We start from the raw sequence: 19854 nt of genomic DNA on the forward strand, positions 1-19854 counted from the left end.
ATTTCCATTTATATCAGGTCTGCCAAAATGCTTTCCCTTGTAAGCAAAACAATTTTGGTTTCTCTTTTCAACTACTCATACTTTTTATTGGCAGTATATACAGAATATAAAAGCCTACCTCAATGGGGAAACAAGACAACAGATACAAAAGTGTTCAGCTTAGAGCAGAGAAAGGCGGGATAACAATTTTTTTTCAACTTTACATATGGTCATGATGTAACCTTTAGCAATGGCAAAACTGACTAAATGGGTAATAGAAACTAGTGTTTGGTGTCTGCAGTTCATCGAGTCTTCTGGGGACTGAACTTATGTTGAGCCTCGAAAAACATGGATTTGAACTGTGTGGGTCCGCGCACACACAGATTTTTTTCAACGGCAAATAATACCACGGTGCTATATGATCCGAGGCTAGCTGGATCGGAGGATGTGGAGCCACAGACTCAGAGGAAACCAGACATGAAGGGCCAACTACAAATTATATGCAGATTTTTTTATTGCATGGAGGGTTGGCACCCTAACCCTTGCTGTCCAGGGGGCAACTATATTTCTTTATCCCCTCCAAAGAGAAAATCACTAATAGTGTGGGCTTAATACGTCATTTCAGGTGGCAGTTGATGTTTCAGTATTTCAAAGTTGTTGAGACCCCATTAATTCCTATTTTCAAGGTTAAAAAAAAAAAAATACCCAGGAAACCAAATTGGAAAAAGAAGAAAAATTTTTAATTACAAACCAAGTTTACATATTGTTAAATGGTCACTACAAGCTCAGTGGAACCACCTCTAAAACCACTAGCAGGACCTCACGGGAGACAAGCTGCAGCGCTCCCTATCCCCGTCAATTCCCGGTACTCTGCAGCAGCACAATTACCTCATGCCACATTTATGGAGAGCAAGGACCGATTCATACAAAGTACCATTGTATATCCTTAAACATTTCACACAAACATACTGCACATGCTGGCACTGGAAGACTTCAGTTCTAAACATTGTTTATTGCATATAATGTAGTGGCTGGGAGTTCTCTTGTGGCCCAGAAAGTTAAGGATCCAGTGTTGTCACTGCAGCGGCTTGGGTTGCAGCCATGTCACAGGTTTGATCCCTAGCCCGGGGAGTTTCCACATGCCATGGGAGTGGCCAAAAAAAAAAAAAAAAAATCCAAAAAATGGTACTGGCTGAATATCGTACACTTTCAATCTGAGAAGATCAAATGGAGTACAGTGTGGGAATGTTTTTAACACTGTAAAACTACACACATAGTGACACAAAATGCCATTGAACTGGAAGAAATTTTCCATCACTGCGAGTCATATAAAAACTAGCAGCTTTTACCTGGGCTTCTGAGTATTTGTGAATCTGAACTGACTGGTCCCACCCAGACTCAGGGCCAAGGGAAATGCTACGGTATCATCTCTACAGAGAATTCTGACACTGTGGCCCTCGCCTACTGCAGCGGGACTAGAGTTAAGCTGTCAGTCCCGGCATCTTCCGAGTGTCCTGCTGAGCAGTTCAGGGAATGAAGGGAGAGGAGAGGGGCGGCTCTCAGGAGGAACAGTTAGGGAAATTTCTCTCTCATGATCCTGTGCTACATTACAGGAGGGGCTGAGATAGAGGTGTGCTCAGTGAAACCCAGTTATGTACCCTTAATGCCAGAGAAAAGACAGTCCATCCAGTCTGGGCTTTCCACTGTGTACAAAGGATCGGCAGTAACGCCTTTAAGGGGCTCGGGTGAACAGAGAACATCCATCACCAAAGACCGCAGAGGGAACCGCCAAAAACGAAAAGTCCTTCACTGCCATGCCCATCGCTGGTCACACCCAGTCAATGGCTAGAGAAGACGTGATCGTTTATCTCCACCAGACAATGGGAGTTTGGTCTCAGCTAATCACATAGTCTCAGGCTCCACATGTAAAAATGTCAGAAGTGGCTGAAGAGCAGCAGCTTCGTGCCGAAGGGACCCATTTTCTGACTCCGGAGCGCCACCGTCTGGTCTCAAAGTGCTTCCCTCTAAGGGAATGGCTGAAGACAGGTGGCCCAGCGCCACCCGGCTGAGAGAACTCGGCAACCAGAGTGATACCTATGAGCTTGCTGCGAGCCAGCGAGCTTTGCAAAGGTTAGATCCAGAGCTCCGGAGATGGCCTTGCAAGTCGTCTTGGGCAGGCTTCAGAAAGACAGGACGATTCTAGCAGAGGGTGGCTTTTTAGGGATAGGAGAGATGGCTCTTCTTCTCCTTTCAAGTTTGTTCTCCTTACCCCAAAGTCTCATGAGAACATCAGTTCATACATGCTACAACTATTAAGTGCTTGAAAAGAAATACCATCAGGAAAGCTCTGTACTAATATGAGAGATATTAAAATCAGGACTCCCAAGAAATTTCTGTAAGCTCTCCATCTCTGAGGAAAGTCATCAAAGTGATTTTCAAAAGATATCAGTAAACACCACCTACAGGTGAGTTTTGCCATTTGTCCATTGATCACCTTCTTCATGCTTTCTCACCTGTCTTAACTTCCATTGAGAAGTTTATTTACCGTGGAAATAAAAGAACCCTGAACCTAATAGAGGTAGATATTTCATAATTTTATACTTAATACGGATCAAACCGACCTGATTGAGATTTATTTTTTATCATTAAAAGGGCATGCATACATAAAGTGTTTCTCAGCCTTTTAAAAGCCATCGTTTGATAAGCAAAACTTGCATACCCATTCTGTAATTTGTATTTTGAAACATTAATTGCATTTACCTAATTTTTTTAAACATATAGTCAGTCTTGTTAAGAATCATGCACAGAGAATTCCCTCTCAAAAAGATAAACAAGCTGGCCCTTGGGCAGCTACTTACAAGTTTAGTGTTGGAATGAGAGCAGCAAATGTCAGCCTTTCAAAGATCCTACCTAATGCAATTCCCAGGTTAAGAGGTCAGGAAGAAAACTAATCCCAGCTTTCAAACTTATATGAAACAAAGTCTTTCCCAACAAACAGTTGAGCCCTAAATGCAGTCTGTGCAACAGCACATACTCTTGGCTATGTTCACAAAGTAAACCATAGAAACACACTGGCTCTGATGGCTACCTGCGGAAGACAGACAGACTGATCCAGTGTTTACTTAGCATAGCCACTGGTGGCTTCTTCAGTCAGCAGGGCTTTAGAGATGCTTACCGTGTGCCCACAGTCCAGGAAGGACATGCCCAGTGCAATCAAACATTGCCAACCCTGCAAGAGAAAGTACGGCCATCATTCACCAACCTCTCTGGAGAACCTCTCACCCGCCATGACTGCCTTCCATGCTGAGTTCCCTCTGCTCCTGCTGCTGGTTTGTTTCTCTTTTCTGACGGGGAGAGCTCCCCGAAGACCACTTTTCTTCACTCCCACCCCATTCCTCACAGTGGGGAAAATGACTACCTAATACAACTGGACTCGTCTCCTGAGCTGCGCTGGGAAGTGTATGTTCTGGAGCTAAAAAGGAGTAATGTGCTCTAGAACCATGGAGTTCCCTGGTGGCTCGGCAGGTTGAGGATCTGGCGTTGACACGGCTGGGGCTCTGGTTACTGCTGTAGTGTGGGTTCGATCCCTGACCTAGGAACTTATATATGCCCTGGGTACAGCCAAAAAAAAAAAAAAAAGTAATTAATTTAGAATCAGCCCTCAGCCTTAAAAATGGTTCTTCAACAATCTCAACAGTCTCAGGCTAACAGAGAACAACTGGGTACCTTCATAACCAATTTGCATGAAGGAAAGATTCCCCTAACTTCTATGTGAATTTTTAAAACAATTTCTCTCAAAGACATACTCAGTTTTTTGCGTTTCCCTGGAGTGAGTCCCTATATTATAGGATCGGCATAATCTTAGTGTGCCCGTGGTCTACTGGGGAGGAAAAAAAGAAGGGCTGTATCAATCCAGGACATAATTTTTCAATATTTACCAAAGTGATTTTCTCAATCTCACATCTGACCTGTGGCAGACAATGGCACGGGGACGAAGTGAGTGTCGTAAAGAGGAGCAGTAGCCAAAAAATAAAAAAAAAAAGAGTTCCCACTGTGGATGGGCAGTACCTTGGGAGCCCTGGGACACGGGTTTGATCCCCAGCCCAGCACAGCAGGTTAAGGGTCTGGTACTGCCACAGCTGCGGCTTAGGTCTCGACTGTGGCTTGGGTCGGATCCCTGGCCCAGGAACACCGCAAGCTGCCCGGCAGCCAAAAAAAAACAGGGGTAGCAGCACCTGCCCTCCATCCTTAGCATCTCTGTAGCAACACAGTATAAACTCTGCTGTCCCTAATCCTCAAGCTCTGGGTTTCTTAGAGAAACCTGTACAGAACAGGGAGGTGGACATGCTGTTGACGCTGCAGCTGTTGTTTTCCACTAATATAAGTAATGTTACAGAAGGTCTAGAAAATAAAGAACATATCCATCTTCCCACCACCCTAAGACAACTACTATTACCATTTTTATACAATTTACTCTAGATTTTGGAAAAAACTTTTTATTATCTAGATATACATAATTCCGCATGCCTTTTTCTATGTAGTGATGTTTTATAACCATCTTTTTTTTTTTTTGGCAACATCTGCGGCATGTGGAAGTTCCCGGGCCAGGGATCGAACCCATACCACAATTTCGACCTGCGCCACGGCTGTGGCAATGCTGGGTCCTTAACCTGCTGTGCCACACGGAAACTTCCCAAGCATCACTTTTTAATAACTCTAGAATGATTCACTGAGACACTATCACTATTTAGTTTTGTCCTTATCGGACAGCTATTACATAATAGAGCTGGCAGGGCTGAGAACCCGCACGTGACCCACTCTGAAGCTGTGAAATCACACCACACAGCCCCCTATGCCAACCCTATCTTATACCACGCTCTGCTTTCTGTACACCTGATCTTCCTTTAGTTTCTCAAACACACTACACTCTCTTGTTAGGAATTCAGAATGGAAACCAAACAGAAGGGACAGAAATAGAAAAATGATAGCACTTAGGAACTGAAGTAAATGTTACAGTTAAAAATATAGAGTTCCCGTCGTGGCTTAATGGTTAACGAACCTGACTGGCATCCATAAGGATCTGGGTTCAACCCCTGGCCTCGCTCAGTGGGTTAAGGATCTGGCGTTGCAGTGAGCTGCAGTGTAGGTCGCAGATGCGGCTTGGATCTGACATTTCTGTGGCTGTGGTGTAGGCCAGCGGCTACAGCTCCAATTAGACCCCTAGCCTGGGAACCTCCATATACCGCAGGTGTGGCCCTAAAAAGACAAAAAGACCAAAAAAAGAAAAAAGGAGAAAAAAAGAAACTATCACATTATAAATCAACTATGTCAATAAAACTTTAAACAATGAAAAAAAATTTTAATCACAGCAATTTAACGATTTCACGTAAACTGCCATGTGCCCTTTTGGGTCCCTTCATTTCCGAGTGTTGGCCCCACCTCTACCAGCCCTGATACCTATATGCCCCTGCTCCCTCCCAACTGGACTTACCAAGTAAAACACGAAGCTCAGATAAGCTACGCTGACCACGGCAGCCACCACATACAACACCACATGCCCTAGATCCTGGACGTAAACCACGACGAAGTACATGTTGATGGAACAGACGATGAGGACCAAGATACCGCCTGCGATCCTCCAGCCTCTGTGAAAAGAATCGGCACAATTATTGGTGGAATGGTCCAAGCTGTCCATAAACAGAAAAAGACAGTCTTTTGGGGCACACAGGACAGGAGTATGAGGCGTTTAAAATGAGAAGTGGTTCTTATGTCTCAGATTAGCTTAAATGAGCCAAAGTTACACAATGATAGGGAGAAAGGGGGAAAAAATACTATCGAATAATCTCTATTATTTAAGTCCTTAGAAATGCAACAAGTCCTAAAAATGCAAAAGTCAGAGATGCAACATTTCTTGTTTTTTTTAATTTTTTTATTTTTTAGGGCCGCACCTTGCAGCTTGTGGCAATGCTGGATCCTTGTTCGTTTGTTTTTTAATTCCGGATCCTTAACCCAACCCAGTGATCGAGGTCAGGCTCGATCCTGCCTCCTCATGGATAGTAGTCAGGTTCTTAAACCCCTGAGCCACAACAGGAACTCCAAGTCATTCCAAATACCCCCATGCCCTTCACAGGTGTATATAAAAGGTATTAGCTTATGCCTGTCTCATCAAGATCATTTAACATGAAATTAAGGTCTTTAAACTTCAGTGGCTGTGGCTGAAGAGTTAAAGCCCAAAATGCTAAAAATTAGAAATAAAAAAATGTGCCTTCCTCCTTTGTTACTTTCAGTCTCCATTTTCTCCTCTTTCATTTTTTCTTTTTTTATTTTTATGGCCACGCCTGCAGCATATGGACGTTCACGGGCCAGGGGTCAAATTGGAGCTGCAGCTGCTGGCCAACGCTACAGTCACAGCAAAACTGGATTCAAGCTGCATCTGTAACCTACGCCGCAGCTTGCAGCAACACCAGATCCTTAACCCCCTGAGCAAGGCCAGGGATCGAACTTGCGTCTTCCATGTTGGGTTCTTAACCCATTGAGCCATATCGGCAACTCCCAGTCCCCATTTTCTAAGTCAAAAGTTGAGGGGGGAGTTCCCGTCGTGGCGCAGTGGTTAGCGAATCCAACTAGGAACCATGAGGTTTCGGGTTCAGTCCCTGCCCTTGCTCAGTAGGTTAACGATCCGGCGTTGCCGTGAGCTGTGGTGTACGTCGCAGACGTGGCTCAGATCCTGCGTTGCTGTGGCTCTGGCGTAGGCCGGCGGCTACAGCTCCGATTAAGACCCCTAGCCTGGGAACCTCCATATGCTGCAGGAGCGGCCCAAGAAATAGCAAAAAAAAAAAAGACAAAAAAAAAGTTGAGGGGGCAGCTTGATCAACCACCTCTCAAAGTTACAGTTTCCCTGTGACTCATCTTCCGGCTGCACTGCTTGAAGAGACCCTGCACCCACATATCTTCGGGGGAGGCACACTTACATCCCGTTGGCGAATTCACTCATTACTGGCCGCAAGCTTGTAAACGTGAGGATGGGTATGAGAGCAAAGGGAAGCTGGAAAAGAAAAAGCTAAGATCAGATGGGGCTACTAGAGGGCCTTGTATCACCCCAGAGAGCAGCACTGTTAGCCAAGGGACACACAGAGCCCTGCCACACCTACACCATGAGAAGTCATTCCTATCAGCCAACATCCTGGAGCATTATGTCAAAATGTGCAGAGCTGGCATTAACCTAGCATCAGTTAGGATCATAGCATCTTTACAAAAATTTGCATCTGCCTTGTCTTCTTAGTCTCCATAAAACCGAGCCGTGTCCTACATGTTATTTAATGTTTGCGTGGATTAATGAACAATAATTTTGTGTTCTATGTGCAATTATAGCTCGTAATTCTCATTCAAAGGGCTTAAAAACACAAGTCAAATAAGTCATTTCTAAAAGCCCTTTAAAAAATTTTTTTAATTACTATTTTGTTTTGTTTTTTGCCGTTTCAGGGCCACACCCACGGCATATGGGGCTTCCCAGGCGAGGGGTCAAATCAGAACTGTAGCCGCCATCCCACGCCAGAGCCGCAGCAACTCGGGATCCGAGCCAAGTCTGTGACCTGCTGCAGAGCTCACGGCAACACCAGATCCTTAACCCACTAAGTGAGGCCAGGGATTGAACCCGCAACCTCATGGTTCCTAGTCAGATTTGCTTCTGCTGTGCCATGACGGGAACCCCTAATTACTATTATTTTTAATATGGCCACGCCAGCAGCATATGTAAGTTCCCAGGCCAGGGACTGAATCTGAGCCACAGCTGCAGCAATACCAGATCCTTTAACCAACTATGCCAGGTGTAGGATCAAACCCACAACTCTACAGTGACCCAAGCCACTGCAGTCAAATTCTTAACCCACTGCGCCACAGCAGGAACTCCTAAAAGCCTTTTAGATGCCCGGGATTTCATAAGCATTCATTCTAAACCAAGACTGTGCCTCTTTCTTCCTCTGAATTCTCCCCAGCACCCAGCACTAGGCTTGGTTCCTAAGGGCAATACAAAATGCTGCCTGACTCAAGGGGGTGGGAGTTTCCCCAGCTCCCGCCTCACTTGTAAGCTCTGGAGGACATTCAGGAAGTCATTCATCCCTGTGAGATGCTCTACATCCTGGAAGACGGCCACCAGCAGAGTGGGGATGATGGCGATAGAGCGCGTCAGGATCACTCGGGCGAAGCGCGACCACTTCAGGTTCAGGAATCCCTGGAAGAAAACACAGAAGCAGGATGAGTGTCTGCGACATGAAACAGAAAAAGGTTGGAGACGATTCGGAATGACCTCAGACGCATGGGATTAAGAAGAAGTTACAGAAGGGCAATGTCCTATTCCTCTGGTCTACCCCGGTCACAACTGGACGTACCTCCATGACGAACTGGCCGGAGTAGGTTCCTGTCATGGTGGAGCTCTGTCCTGCAGCCAGGATCCCCACTGCCCAGATGTAGAGTGCCGCCGGCCCGAAGTAACACCCTAGCACCACACCCTGGGAGAGGCAAGGGAGGAAGGTATGTTTGCGCCAAAGGTCATCCGAGACAGCACCCCAAACTGCATTCTTCGGCGGCATTTCTCCCTCTTCCTTGCTTCACGCACCCATCTATACCAGAGCTGTGCTGAGCACTGTCCCACAAGCAAGACTCATGCTAGAAGTTTTCAACCTAAATTCTGCTGGATGCACCTCCCTTTCTCAGCTTAGTCCCTTCACTTCTCTAGGCTCCTAAAATCTTTATCCCCAACCTATATCTTAAGTATTTAAAAAAAAAAAAAAAAGTGGTGCAGTGGGTTAAAGATTTGGCATTTTCACTGCAGTGGCCCATGTTGTTGCTGTGGTGCAGGTTCCAGCCCTGGCCCAGGAACTTCTATATGCCACAGGTGCAGACAAAAAAAAAAAAAAAAGTCTACAACATATTTCCCACGTTATATTCCTTAACACACTATTCTGGAGGATGGTAATTGGAGTGAAGAGAAAGGTCCTTCGTTTCATTTAGGAAAGGCCACATGCTGTATATTCTACTCCTGGAGGGTCACAATGTTACCAGCATGAAAGGGACAGAGAGGCCCCAATAAAGAACTCTTTCCTAGGAACACTTTCTTTAGTCACCCCAATTAAGATCCTATATAACAATATACTATGAGCACAAGTTGGGGGATTGCTGACACAATTCATCTTTTCGGCTAATCTTCTACTCCCTTCCATGTAACCCAAAAAGCTTGACTGGCATCTGGGTCTCTGGGAAAAAAAAAAAAAAAAAAGACACTCCAGAGAAGATATGCTGAGCTTTGAAGAGAACCCACAGAAAAGACTAGATACTCTACCAAGAATACTGGTTCGGGAGCAAAGACTACAAATCTGAATAGGTTTACCCCTTTGTAGATGTCCACAGCCAGTGTCGAGTTGTCCTCAGGAAAAAGGTCACTATGGGGACTGCTGCTATTTCTACAGACTTCAACCTGGAAGCAAATCAGGTGAGGAACAACTTTTATTCTTGAGGCCCGGAGTCAGAGAGGAAGCCCAAGTCAGCACAAGAGACGTGTGCTGGAGGTGAGACACTGGACACAGGCTGGGACAAGGGCAGAGACAGGCAGCAGTGTCCCTTGAGGTCTTCCTCCATAATCCTTCTACATCCCCATGTCAGCTGAAACATTTACTGGGCTAGAGTGTGCATGGTAATACATGATGCTGGGCCATCCTAAATGATGACAGGAGGTGAGGGCGCTCAAGACTTCGAAGGCGAGAGGACACCCAGAATAGGGGGTCCTGCGTCAAAGCAGGTTCTATGGATGGGAAACAGGGCAGTAATCAAAACCAGACGGCCACTGGGGGAATCAGGATGACAGATTTCAGAATGACAAAACAGTCTGTCTAGCCAGTTTCTGTTTGTTTGTGGACTCCTCCCAACCTGTCATCACCAAATGGCAGGATGGGCAATCAGACCAGTAGTTGGTATCCAGGAAACGGGGGATGACAAGCAGCCTAACAGATGTGAAGCCACTAACAAAAGCATGAGGCAATCTCCAATCTGAGGCAAGCTCCCTTCCCGGTCGCAGCCCACGCTGTAAACCATGACCACCGCACTGACCTAGGGGGCAGCGTGGAGGCTGGAGCTCTCTTTCCCCTGAGCTCTAAGTCCCTGTCACCTTTTCCCACCCCGTTCCTTTACCCTCACATTCACTACCACCCAGGACCCTGGCTTACTTACCACCTGCTGGTTGGTTTTCTCAAAAAACGCTTCGGCAAAGACTGAGACAACAAAGACGTTGATGATAAAGGAAACAAAGAGAGCAATGCAGGATTCAATGAAAAAGTACTTATTGGCTTCTCGCACTTCCTCCTTATTGGCTCGGTTTACCTGTCTGGACTAGAGAGAAAACAGCAACAGTCATTTTTTGATGAGATGGAACAAGTTCCCTTGTCGTATTTCATCAGTTTGGAGTCAGGTGAAAGATCTAGAGGGCAAACAACTGACCACATGAAATGCAAGACAACTTGTTTACATCCTGGTTCACTGAGTAAGAACCCGTGACCCCCTGACGACACCACACATCCCCAAGTAGGGACGTGACTGCTGAGCGCTCAGTCACTGTGGCTAAAAGAACCACTAACCTACAAAAACAACTTGATTTCAGACCTAAGGGGCGGATAACCTTAATCACAAAGGTCTCTGAAATCTCCCAGCAAACTGTTGTGTTAGAATAACTGATAAAAACCAGGCTCGACTCTTTCCTCCTGACCTCCAGGAGGCCACTCTGACTTAAGCACAAGAGACACAGTGCACCTTCAGCTCTTTGATGAAGTCCCTTCTCTATGGGGTCAGTAATCTCTGGTCATCTTGGTGATAAATGCCAGGGTCCAAGTGTGTGGTGTCCAATCGTAGAAACATATCTGGCTCTCCAGGGCTCTGGCAATTGTAAACAAAGTATGTGCGCCTTGCAACTAAACCAAGTTATGTGTCCATTGCGACCAAAGGAAAAGACCCCAAGAACTGTGCAGGCCGCTGACCTAAAGGCCTTGCTCACCTTGACTAGGGCAGAATGCAGGTACATGTTGTGTGGCATGATGACAGCGCCCACGATGCCCACAGCCTGCTCGATCTGTGGGGTACGACAGCCTGAACACGATGGCAGGAACATTCCCTTGAGCACCTGGCTCTGGCTGGGTTTCACTGTAACATACTGCATACCAACAGGACAGCCATCAGCCTTGATGGGAGTATGAGGGCAGGGGAGTAACACAGGGCTACGTAACATGCCGCATCCTTCACTACTTCAATCCTTTCTTCTGCAACAACTACACAGGACAATGAGGAATACAGAACCAGCCGAGAAACCAAGCGGCGCAAGGTCAGAGGATTCAGGACTGGAGCACTGGTGCAACCAGATGTTTCACATTGGACTTTAGGTACACAAAGCAGAGGTGGATGAGTTCCCATGGCGGCGCAACAGGATTGGCAGCATTTCTGCAGTGCCAAGAAGTGGGTTCAACCCTCAGCCGGGCACAGTGGGGTAAAGGATCTGGCATTGCCACAACTATGGCTTGGAGCCGATCCCTGACCGGGGAACTCCATATGCCACCGGGCAGCCAAAAAAAAAAAAGAAAGATGTTGACTCAATGTAACCAATGTTCTAAAGAATTCAAATGACTGCTAAGGGCCTTATTGCTTCACAGTAACTCCTATGAGACAGACCCAGGAATATAAAGTCAATTAATTTTTTTTTGCTTTTTTTTAGGGCCACATCTGCTGCATATGGAAGTTTCCTGACTAGGGATCGAACTGGAGCTGCAGGCCTACTCCACAGCAACACCGGATGTGAGCTGCATCTGCGATGATACCACAGCTCACCGTAACATCAGATCCTTTAACCCTAAAAAGACAAAAAGAAAAAAGGAACAGCCTAGAAACCCCTCCCTAACCCTCTCCAAGGCTGTTCTGCTGTTGGGATGGCCAACTTGAAAGCAGGGAGTCTAGTCTGGAAAGTTGTAGAGAGTCTAGTCATTTTAGACCTAGGGGTCCCTGCAGGCCTTTCTGGATACCAGGCTTTGCTACATCTTATTCCTTCAAAATTGGCCCAGGGCTGAACTAACTTTTTGTTAATACATGTAAAACAATTAAAACATTTTAACATTATAAAAGCAAGGGAAAAAAACTATTTTAAAAAGCTAATGAACAGCCTGTAACACTTGCCTCATATCCAAATGTGAGGGCCATAATGGTGATGAGAAAACCAAAAAATGCTTCTAGCTTCCGCAAGCCTAAAGGGGAAAATGCGCAGTGAGGTCACAGAAGGCAGACTTCCCCATCAGCCCCATGATGGAAAATGTGGCTCTGACTGACCCCTCCATTCCCACTCTCCTTACCATACTTGTCCAAAAAGAGAAATACAAAGGTATCTGCAATGGTGATGAGAACTCCACCCCAGAGAGGAATCCTAGGTCAGAGATAAGACATGGAGATTAAAAGAAAGAAAAGAAACATCAAGGATCCAGCGTTGGCGCGAGCTGCGGTGTAGGTCGCAGATGTGGCTCGATCCCGAGTTGCTGTGGCTGTAGTGTAGGCCGGTGGCAACAGCTCTGATTAGACCCCTAGCCTGGGAACCTCCATATGCTGAGGGTGCAGCCCTAGGGAAAAAAAAAAAAAAAAAGAAAGCAACATCAAGAAACACTCTCTTCCCAACAGCTCTCCAGATACATAACACTTGGAGAAGCAAGGACTTAGGGGACAGGGAACAATGGCAGGAGGCCAGGCCTTGAGTAGTTTAGGATCACAGCACCAATTAAAATACATTCACTTGGGAGTTCCCATCGTGGCACAGCGGAAGCAAATCCGATTAGTATCTATGAGAATGCAGGTTCGATCCCTGGCTTTGCTCAGTGGGTCGGGGATCTGGCGTTGCTGTGAGCTGTGGTGTAGGTTGCAGACTCGGGTCAGATCCCATGTTGCTGAGGCTGTGGCACAGGCCGGCAGGTACAGCTCCATTTGACCCCTGGCCTGGGAACCTCCATATGCCATGGTACAGCCCTAGCAAAAAATAATAATACATTCCCTCAAACTTTGTCTACTATGTCAGACATTTAGGATACAAAGCATACAAAAAGTATGCGTCCTACTTCTCAAGGAGCTCTCTTGTCTAGCTGGATAAACTGACATACAAATAATTCTAATACACACTGCCACACACTGGATAACAGAGGTATGCATAACCCAACATGAGAACAAAGAAGATATAGAACCTACATCTGCCTTTCTGGCAGTTCCAGAAAGGCTCCACTGAAAAAATAATACTTGAGTTGAATCTTGAAAACTGAAAATGAGTTGGGTTTTTGTTTTTACATTTGCTTTGAAATCTAGCAAAATGCTGATTCCTTTCTAGAGAAAAAACCCCTCACCTTCCAACAGATAGGAGATTGATGGCAATAGCTGAGCCAATAACTTCTTGCATGTCTGAGCCAATGATAGCCAACTCCACCATTAGCCATAGGATAATTCGCGGAACCTAAACACCAAATGGTAGAAAGACATGGTTCTAAGTGATCATTTCTAAGAACTTCCCCCACAGTTTGGAATTCACATTTTGGCGCTGATCCACAACCAGCCCCTCACGAGCCTTTGGTCTAGAAGATGAAGTACTAGAACCCAGCTCCATCTGCCCCTAGCTGGAGAAGGCAAGGGTGCCTCCACGTGGCAGAGCCCATGAGCCAAGGTCAGGGCAGTAGCCGATTCTGATTTTTTTCTCTTTCCTTTCCACTCAGGAGAGGAATGGAATTTCCATTCATTATTTCCACGTAGTTTCTGGCCTAAAAACAATCCTAAAACTTTGAGGGGAAAATGAGGATGATAATATAGTCAAAATACTCTTTGGGAGAGAAGAGAGATACTGCAGAAGAAAATATCTATTCTGACCTTAGATGAAGAGACAAAAGAAACATGAAAAGGTTGGAGTCAGAAGAAAATATCTATTCTGACCTTAGATGAAGAGACAAAAGAAACATGAAAAGGTTGGAGTCGTCTGTAATGTATTAATGAACAAGCGAGTTAAAAAAAAAAAAAAAACAGATATAAAAGGGACTCTGGGCAAAGTTGTTGGAATTAGGTATCCTATAATAAAATTTGAAAACTGATCTGATCAAATAATCTAGCAGAAAGAAATTTAGTAAATGCTGGCTCACTGAGGCCAGGAAAAACACACCTGCTCAGGTACTTACTACCCAAAAAATAAGTCTCAAAAAACAACTGCTAAGATACATGATGAAAGAGAAGCTAAAAGAAATTATAAATTACCAAGGTGGGTTTTTTTTTTTTTTTTTGAGAAGCATATAAGTAAAAATAAAAAGTAGATAAAAATACTGTCTCACAGCCAGAAAAGGAGATTAAACATTTAAGACAAGCTGGAGGTATCTTAACTAAAGATCAAGCCAGTTTAATTTAAAGCTGTCTTCCAGATATTGGAGCCGTTCCCTGCCTTAGGCAGCACAAAAAAGGTCAAAAATGTCCAGAAGGGAGTTCCCGACATGGTACAGTAGAAACGAGTCTGACTAGGAACCATGAATGAGGCTGCAGGTTTGATCCCTGGCCTCGCTCAGGGGGTTAAGGAGCCGGCATTACCATGAGCTGTGGTGTAGGTTGCAGAAGCAGCTTGGATCCTGCATTGCTGTGGCTGTGATGTAGGCTCCCCTAGCCTGGGAACCTCCAATATGCAGTGGGTGTGGCCCTGAAAAGAAAAAAAAAAAAAAGTCCAGAAGAAAGCTGTAGAGGACAGTGTAAACTCTAGGGTCAGAGTAAACTGCAAATCATTATTAACAGATCCAAAGGTTCTGCCACATACGGTCTGTCGTAAAAGAAAAAAACTCACTTTTTCCAAATTGATAACAAACAAGAAAATATGTATACTGCAAAGTGACAGGAGTAATACGGGTGTGGGAATGAAAGAGCTTAGAGAGAACGCCCCAGCCCCTTCATGCTAGATGCCAAATTTTTCTAAGGCAACTTTCTGGGAAAGGTAAATCTCAAATTAGATTCTGAAGAAGCACAGAAACACAGCTTAGCAGCAAGAGGGACGACAGAACTCCCCGTGGGATTCCCAGTCCTCAGGGCCCCAGACCCCCATGCCCTCCCTCCACCATACAGTATACAGTGGGGCGGCATAGATTCCTAAGAGGAACAAACGCTGCTCACCTTGGGATACTGACGGTGACACACTTCAGCAAGATGCAGCCCAGTGACCACTCCCAGTCTAGCTGCAAGGCGCTGGAGCAGGAGCCCCACGATGGTGGCCAACAGAAGAATCCAGAGCAACTGGAACAAAATCCCACCATAACTCTTATTAGATAACTGGTGATGGGGGGGGGGGGGGGCAGGTTGTGGGGAGGTTGGTCTGCTTGTTTAGCCATGTGAGTGGGAACCACCACAGTGAGGACAGTGCCCAGGTCAGGAATCAAATGACCTGAGTTCTGCATCTCGTTCTGCCCAGAACCTGCTAGGTCACCTTAAACCCTTCTGAGCCTTAGTTTCTTCCATCTACAGTTTCTCCTTTGTTCCAGGAAACTATGTGGCTGAAATAAAATTGTAAAAAACAGCTACATGGATAAAATATATATATATTTTTTTTAATGGAAAAGTACTTTTCACCTAAGTGTCACAACCAACGAAGGAGCACGTGGGTATGTGGCCGCCAAGGTTGATGACCGACAGGCAAAGGACAGGAAGAGGATGTGGTGTGCTGTGTGTGCTTCAGAGGGACGGGGTAGCACTCGATGTTCACCTTAAATCCAGCCACTGCTCCAGACTGCAAATCAGACTCGATGTTTCCTGGGTCCAGGTAGGCAATGCTCATAAGAAATCCTGGTCCCGTGAAAGCCCAGAGTTTACGAAAGCTAAAACACGAGTGCTGTACGAGAGAGGAAGAGAGATCCCAATGATTATCGCCTCCGCACTGCTGAGGTAATTTACCTTTTATTTTATCACACTTAAAGCGACAATCTCAGCTTCATAACAACAAAAGATTGAGGAAGTTGGATATCGGGTGTGACCAATTTTCACTTCCATCTGATGCACTACTTACCACAAGCGGGCCACCTCTGTCCAAAACCTAAGAGCCCAGCTCTTTCCAACAGACTTTCACTCTAAAACCCAAGCAATGATAACAGTACCTCTGTGCCAACCACTACCCAAATGCAAAAAAAGGAACATGAAATTTATACTGTCTTGATCAAAAAATGCATATAAGTAGAACTCGGCAATGGTTAGGGTTAGGGGTTTTCAAAGCCCTCAGTTTCCTTAACAGTTTTTGTTTACTCTGATTACCACAAATTCAGCCTTTAGAGATTGCTTGTCACAATTAGATCTGACACTGCTGTTGATCTTGAGTTGTCCGGCAGACGTTTCACTCCCAGGTTCCCCCTGGACACCAATGTTTTCCTCCCAAGGACCTGTCACGAACCTCCTCCTCAGGAATGGCGATCTTCTCGTCAAAGTAGGTGGTGAAGGGCTCCTCTGAGAGCCCCCCGGGCGACTGCGGGAGAGAGGAGTGACTGTAGGCAGGGTTGATGGCACCAAGACTGGCCGTGTCCCCATGTTCTCCAGAAGCATCTTCTGCATTAAGACATGTGAGAAGAAATTAATTCAAATGAACAAAATACACTAACAACTCATCCTCAGAAATACTGAAATTAAATCTTTTTCATGCTTAAGCACATAAGACCCATCTGTCTCTATCTCAATTTCTAGTCCTTTTTATTTCTATTTTTAATAAATTAATTTTTGAATAGGCAATACATTCACATGGCTGAAAATCTGAGAAATGCAAAAATGTGTACGATAAAAAAAAAGCTCCCTTTCATCCCACTTCCCCAATGGCTCTATATCAGTTCTCAACACTAGTCTCACAATGGTTTCCTCCTACTGTCATACTTCTATTCCTCATTGCCAATTTCTAGAACCATTTCATTTTCTTCCATCATTTTCTTCTAAAAATACTGATGTCTTCAGGGTTCAATACATAACATTGCCAGACTAGCCCCACTGGTAATTGAAAATCACTGGTAATCTAAAATCTTCAGAAGGAGACAGGTGAGTCCAGCGGGACACCCTCCTTCCCCCTTATCTCATAACACTTACTGAAAGAATCATCCTGGAACATTATACCTCCACCAGCCTTCTCCAAAAATGTGCAAGTTGCAAACTCCTGCCACATTTCAGGCTAAAACCTGAAGCTGCAGGGAAACCAGCAAACAGGAACCCTTTGCCTCCTGACTCAGGCTGGCAGTGAAGAGCCAGGGGAGGGGAGGGGAGGAGGGAGGGCGGCCCTCACGATGAGTGCTCATCTCAGACTAATCACCCGGGCTTCCCAGAGCCCTGCATTTTTTCAGGTAATTTTAAATGCAGGGAGGAGGAGGGTCTGGAAGAAAAGGGCTAATCCACCAGAAAGATACAAAGCCCAGTTTGCTGTAGTCACCAAATGGCTATTTTTAACTACAAGGCTCTAATCTCAGGGTTTCCAAGAAATCTCTGCAACCTGCAATTAGAAAAACAAAAGCTTTCCTTCTGTAGGGAGCTGACCTACTTCACCTTAAATAGTGCTGAACTGAGGACATTTATAGAAAAGGAATGGAAATTCTGAACCAGACCTTTAGAATCAGGAAAGATTAGTCAAAGCACTCAAGAAGTCTAACGGAACAACTCTAAGATGATAGCTTAGTATTTTACAGCTCCACGCAGATCTGAAGGGCTGTGTACAGTCCAAGCACTCCGGAGGTTTATATGCCAGGTCTGCAAAAAATACTGCCTTGACAAGCATTATTGCTATAGAAACCAAACTCACAGCTAATCTTGGCTCAACTCAGAATTGGAAATAAGATATGAGGCCGGTCTCTGGTTACAAATCCATTTTCATTTACAGCCTAGGTCACCAGGTGGTAACCTCTGAATGGAGGAGATCTCCATGAGGTCATGGTTGGCGGAGGGAGAGGACATGGGGACAGTTTTTGTTGGGATAGAGGACAAGGACAATATAGTAAATTTCTGTTACTGGCGAAGCCTAATTTCAAATAAAAATTAGACAACAACACAAAGCTATAAATTACCAGACGGTGTCTTCTGTTCAGGACCTAATACCATGGTGGATACCTGAGTGCCTGAGTTCTTAGAATAGGATTCTGGAAAGGAGAAAGGGGAGGGAGAGGAATTAGCAAGAAGGAACTAAAACTAACAAGTTCAAAATCAGTCTTCTGTTACTCTGTATGACTGAACGGAAAAGAGTAACCGTTGTACTGAAGTAGATAACCCTGGAAATAATTACAGTTATCAGAACACAGTTAAGAAGATGCTTAATAAAAAATGTCAAAATCTTAATCATGTTTTTGCTGGCAAGACTTCAAAACCAAACTGAAACAAAAGGTATTTCAGGGAAGCAGGCAAATACTTTTCAATAAGTACACACAGAGAGGCTGCTAAGCAATCACCCAGTCTCTGCCTTTGCCTCCAGATTAAGCCAAGTATTTAAAGCCAGACTGACTCTCCCCAAATTCCCATTTTTATGAGTTTTTAAGGGCAGAGATCTAAAAATCCCTCCGACCTAACAATTTAAGCTCACTTTTCAATTTTCTGGAAAGGAGAAAGGGGAAGCGTCTCACCAGCCCTTGGTGGTAGAGGGCCACTATTTCCCAGGCTCTTATTTCCCTGAAGAGAGACCTTAGGTGTAGCGTTTCCGGTCCCATTCCCAAAAACTTCAACTGGGAGAAGAAACTAAGGACCATGACCTCCGTCCTGGGCTCTCAAGGAGAACTGAGGCACCTGGGACAAGGCAGCGTCTGCAGCTCACCTGCACTTCCGCCCCTCCAGGGCGGATGGGGGTGAGGGGGTGCCCCAGATGTCCAGCATCCCATTAAAGTTTAACGGGGGTGGGGGGGAGAGGAGTAAGCTCCTCGGGCCACAGACCTACAGCACATTCTCCAGTCAACTCCATCCATAAGGCTGATTTTCAAAAATTGTGATCTACTGCTTACAGAATCTACTTCTCAGCTGATCCCAAATTTAGAAGGTGAACTGTTAGCCACCCCTCCTTAAATCCCAATAATAATTATCCTACAGAAAAAGTTGAGAAGCCTCCCCTTAGCTATCTTTTACTACTTAAACAGTCTTTTTTCTTTTACTCTTGTATCTTTGTTCCTCCTGTCTGAATAGTCCTCTACTTTCTTTTTTAGACTATCTACCTATTCTTCTCCTATTTTGCAGAATTACAGAATTCAGACCTGAAGGCAGTGTTAGGTTTCATCTATCTTTTAAAGTTACTAAAACATACTACTAGGTGCTAATTTGGAAAACATAAGCTTTCATTTCTGTACTCACCCATATCAAATATTTTGTTACAAGGAACGACAGCCACGTCCTTCCTATCAGATTTTGAGCCACCAGACGTTTTCGCCAACAGACCCCAATAATATAGACTAAATGCAACCACTCTTTCAGCCAGTTACAAGGGTACCTCACCCAATTGGGTTTTACACATCTGACCACTTAGTAGCAGGGCCTCTTGGAATCCAATCATAGCAAGGTTCCTAGGCCCCACCCACAGCATTTTTTTTCTTTCTCTTTTTTCTTTTCTGTCTTTCTAGAGCAGCACCTCGGCATACTAAATTCCCAAGATAGGGGTCAAATCAGCACTGTAGCCACCGGCCTACACTACAGCCACAGCAATGGCAGATCCAAGCTGTGTCTTTGACCTATACCACAGCTCATGGCAATACCAAATCCTTAACCCACTGAGCGAGGCCAGGGATTGAACCTGCATCTTCATGGATACTAGTCAGGTTCTTACCTGCTGAGCCACAACAGGAACTCGTCTACTTTTATTTTATATAG

The 19854-nt window shown here is 45.1% G+C and overlaps 1 protein-coding gene across 6 annotated transcripts in view; it reads right to left on the reverse strand.

Moving 5' to 3' along the window:
* SLC11A2 (solute carrier family 11 member 2) overlaps nucleotides 1–19854 on the reverse strand; it is a 101376-nt gene that overhangs the window by 71065 nt on the left and 10457 nt on the right. For 3 of the 6 annotated variants that reach the window (XR_007135808.1, XM_047786617.1, XM_047786615.1), the window contains 15 exons: nucleotides 18078–18149; nucleotides 16436–16587; nucleotides 15758–15883; nucleotides 15172–15291; nucleotides 13386–13492; nucleotides 12357–12427; nucleotides 12184–12251; nucleotides 11018–11173; nucleotides 10201–10359; nucleotides 9365–9451; nucleotides 8367–8486; nucleotides 8060–8209; nucleotides 6951–7024; nucleotides 5471–5624; nucleotides 3155–3208 (listed from right to left, as the gene is read on the reverse strand). Coding sequence is in view for 5 of the 6 variants with exons in the window: in XM_047786617.1 (XP_047642573.1) it covers nucleotides 3155–3208; nucleotides 5471–5624; nucleotides 6951–7024; nucleotides 8060–8209; nucleotides 8367–8486; nucleotides 9365–9451; nucleotides 10201–10359; nucleotides 11018–11173; nucleotides 12184–12251; nucleotides 12357–12427; nucleotides 13386–13492; nucleotides 15172–15291; nucleotides 15758–15883; nucleotides 16436–16587; nucleotides 18078–18111 (1632 nt within the window). In the remaining variant the exon portion in view is untranslated. Of the gene's footprint in view, nucleotides 1–3140; nucleotides 3209–4839; nucleotides 4841–5184; nucleotides 5236–5470; nucleotides 5625–6950; nucleotides 7025–8059; nucleotides 8210–8366; nucleotides 8487–9364; nucleotides 9452–10200; nucleotides 10360–11017; nucleotides 11174–12183; nucleotides 12252–12356; nucleotides 12428–13385; nucleotides 13493–15171; nucleotides 15292–15757; nucleotides 15884–16435; nucleotides 16588–18077; nucleotides 18150–19341; nucleotides 19690–19854 lie in introns of those variants that run through there. The other 3 variants (XM_047786613.1, XM_047786618.1, XM_047786616.1) reach the window with 3 other exon arrangements.

The sequence above is a fragment of the Phacochoerus africanus genome, chromosome 7 (assembly GCF_016906955.1).
Source record: "Phacochoerus africanus isolate WHEZ1 chromosome 7, ROS_Pafr_v1, whole genome shotgun sequence".
NCBI lineage: Eukaryota > Metazoa > Chordata > Mammalia > Artiodactyla > Suidae > Phacochoerus > Phacochoerus africanus.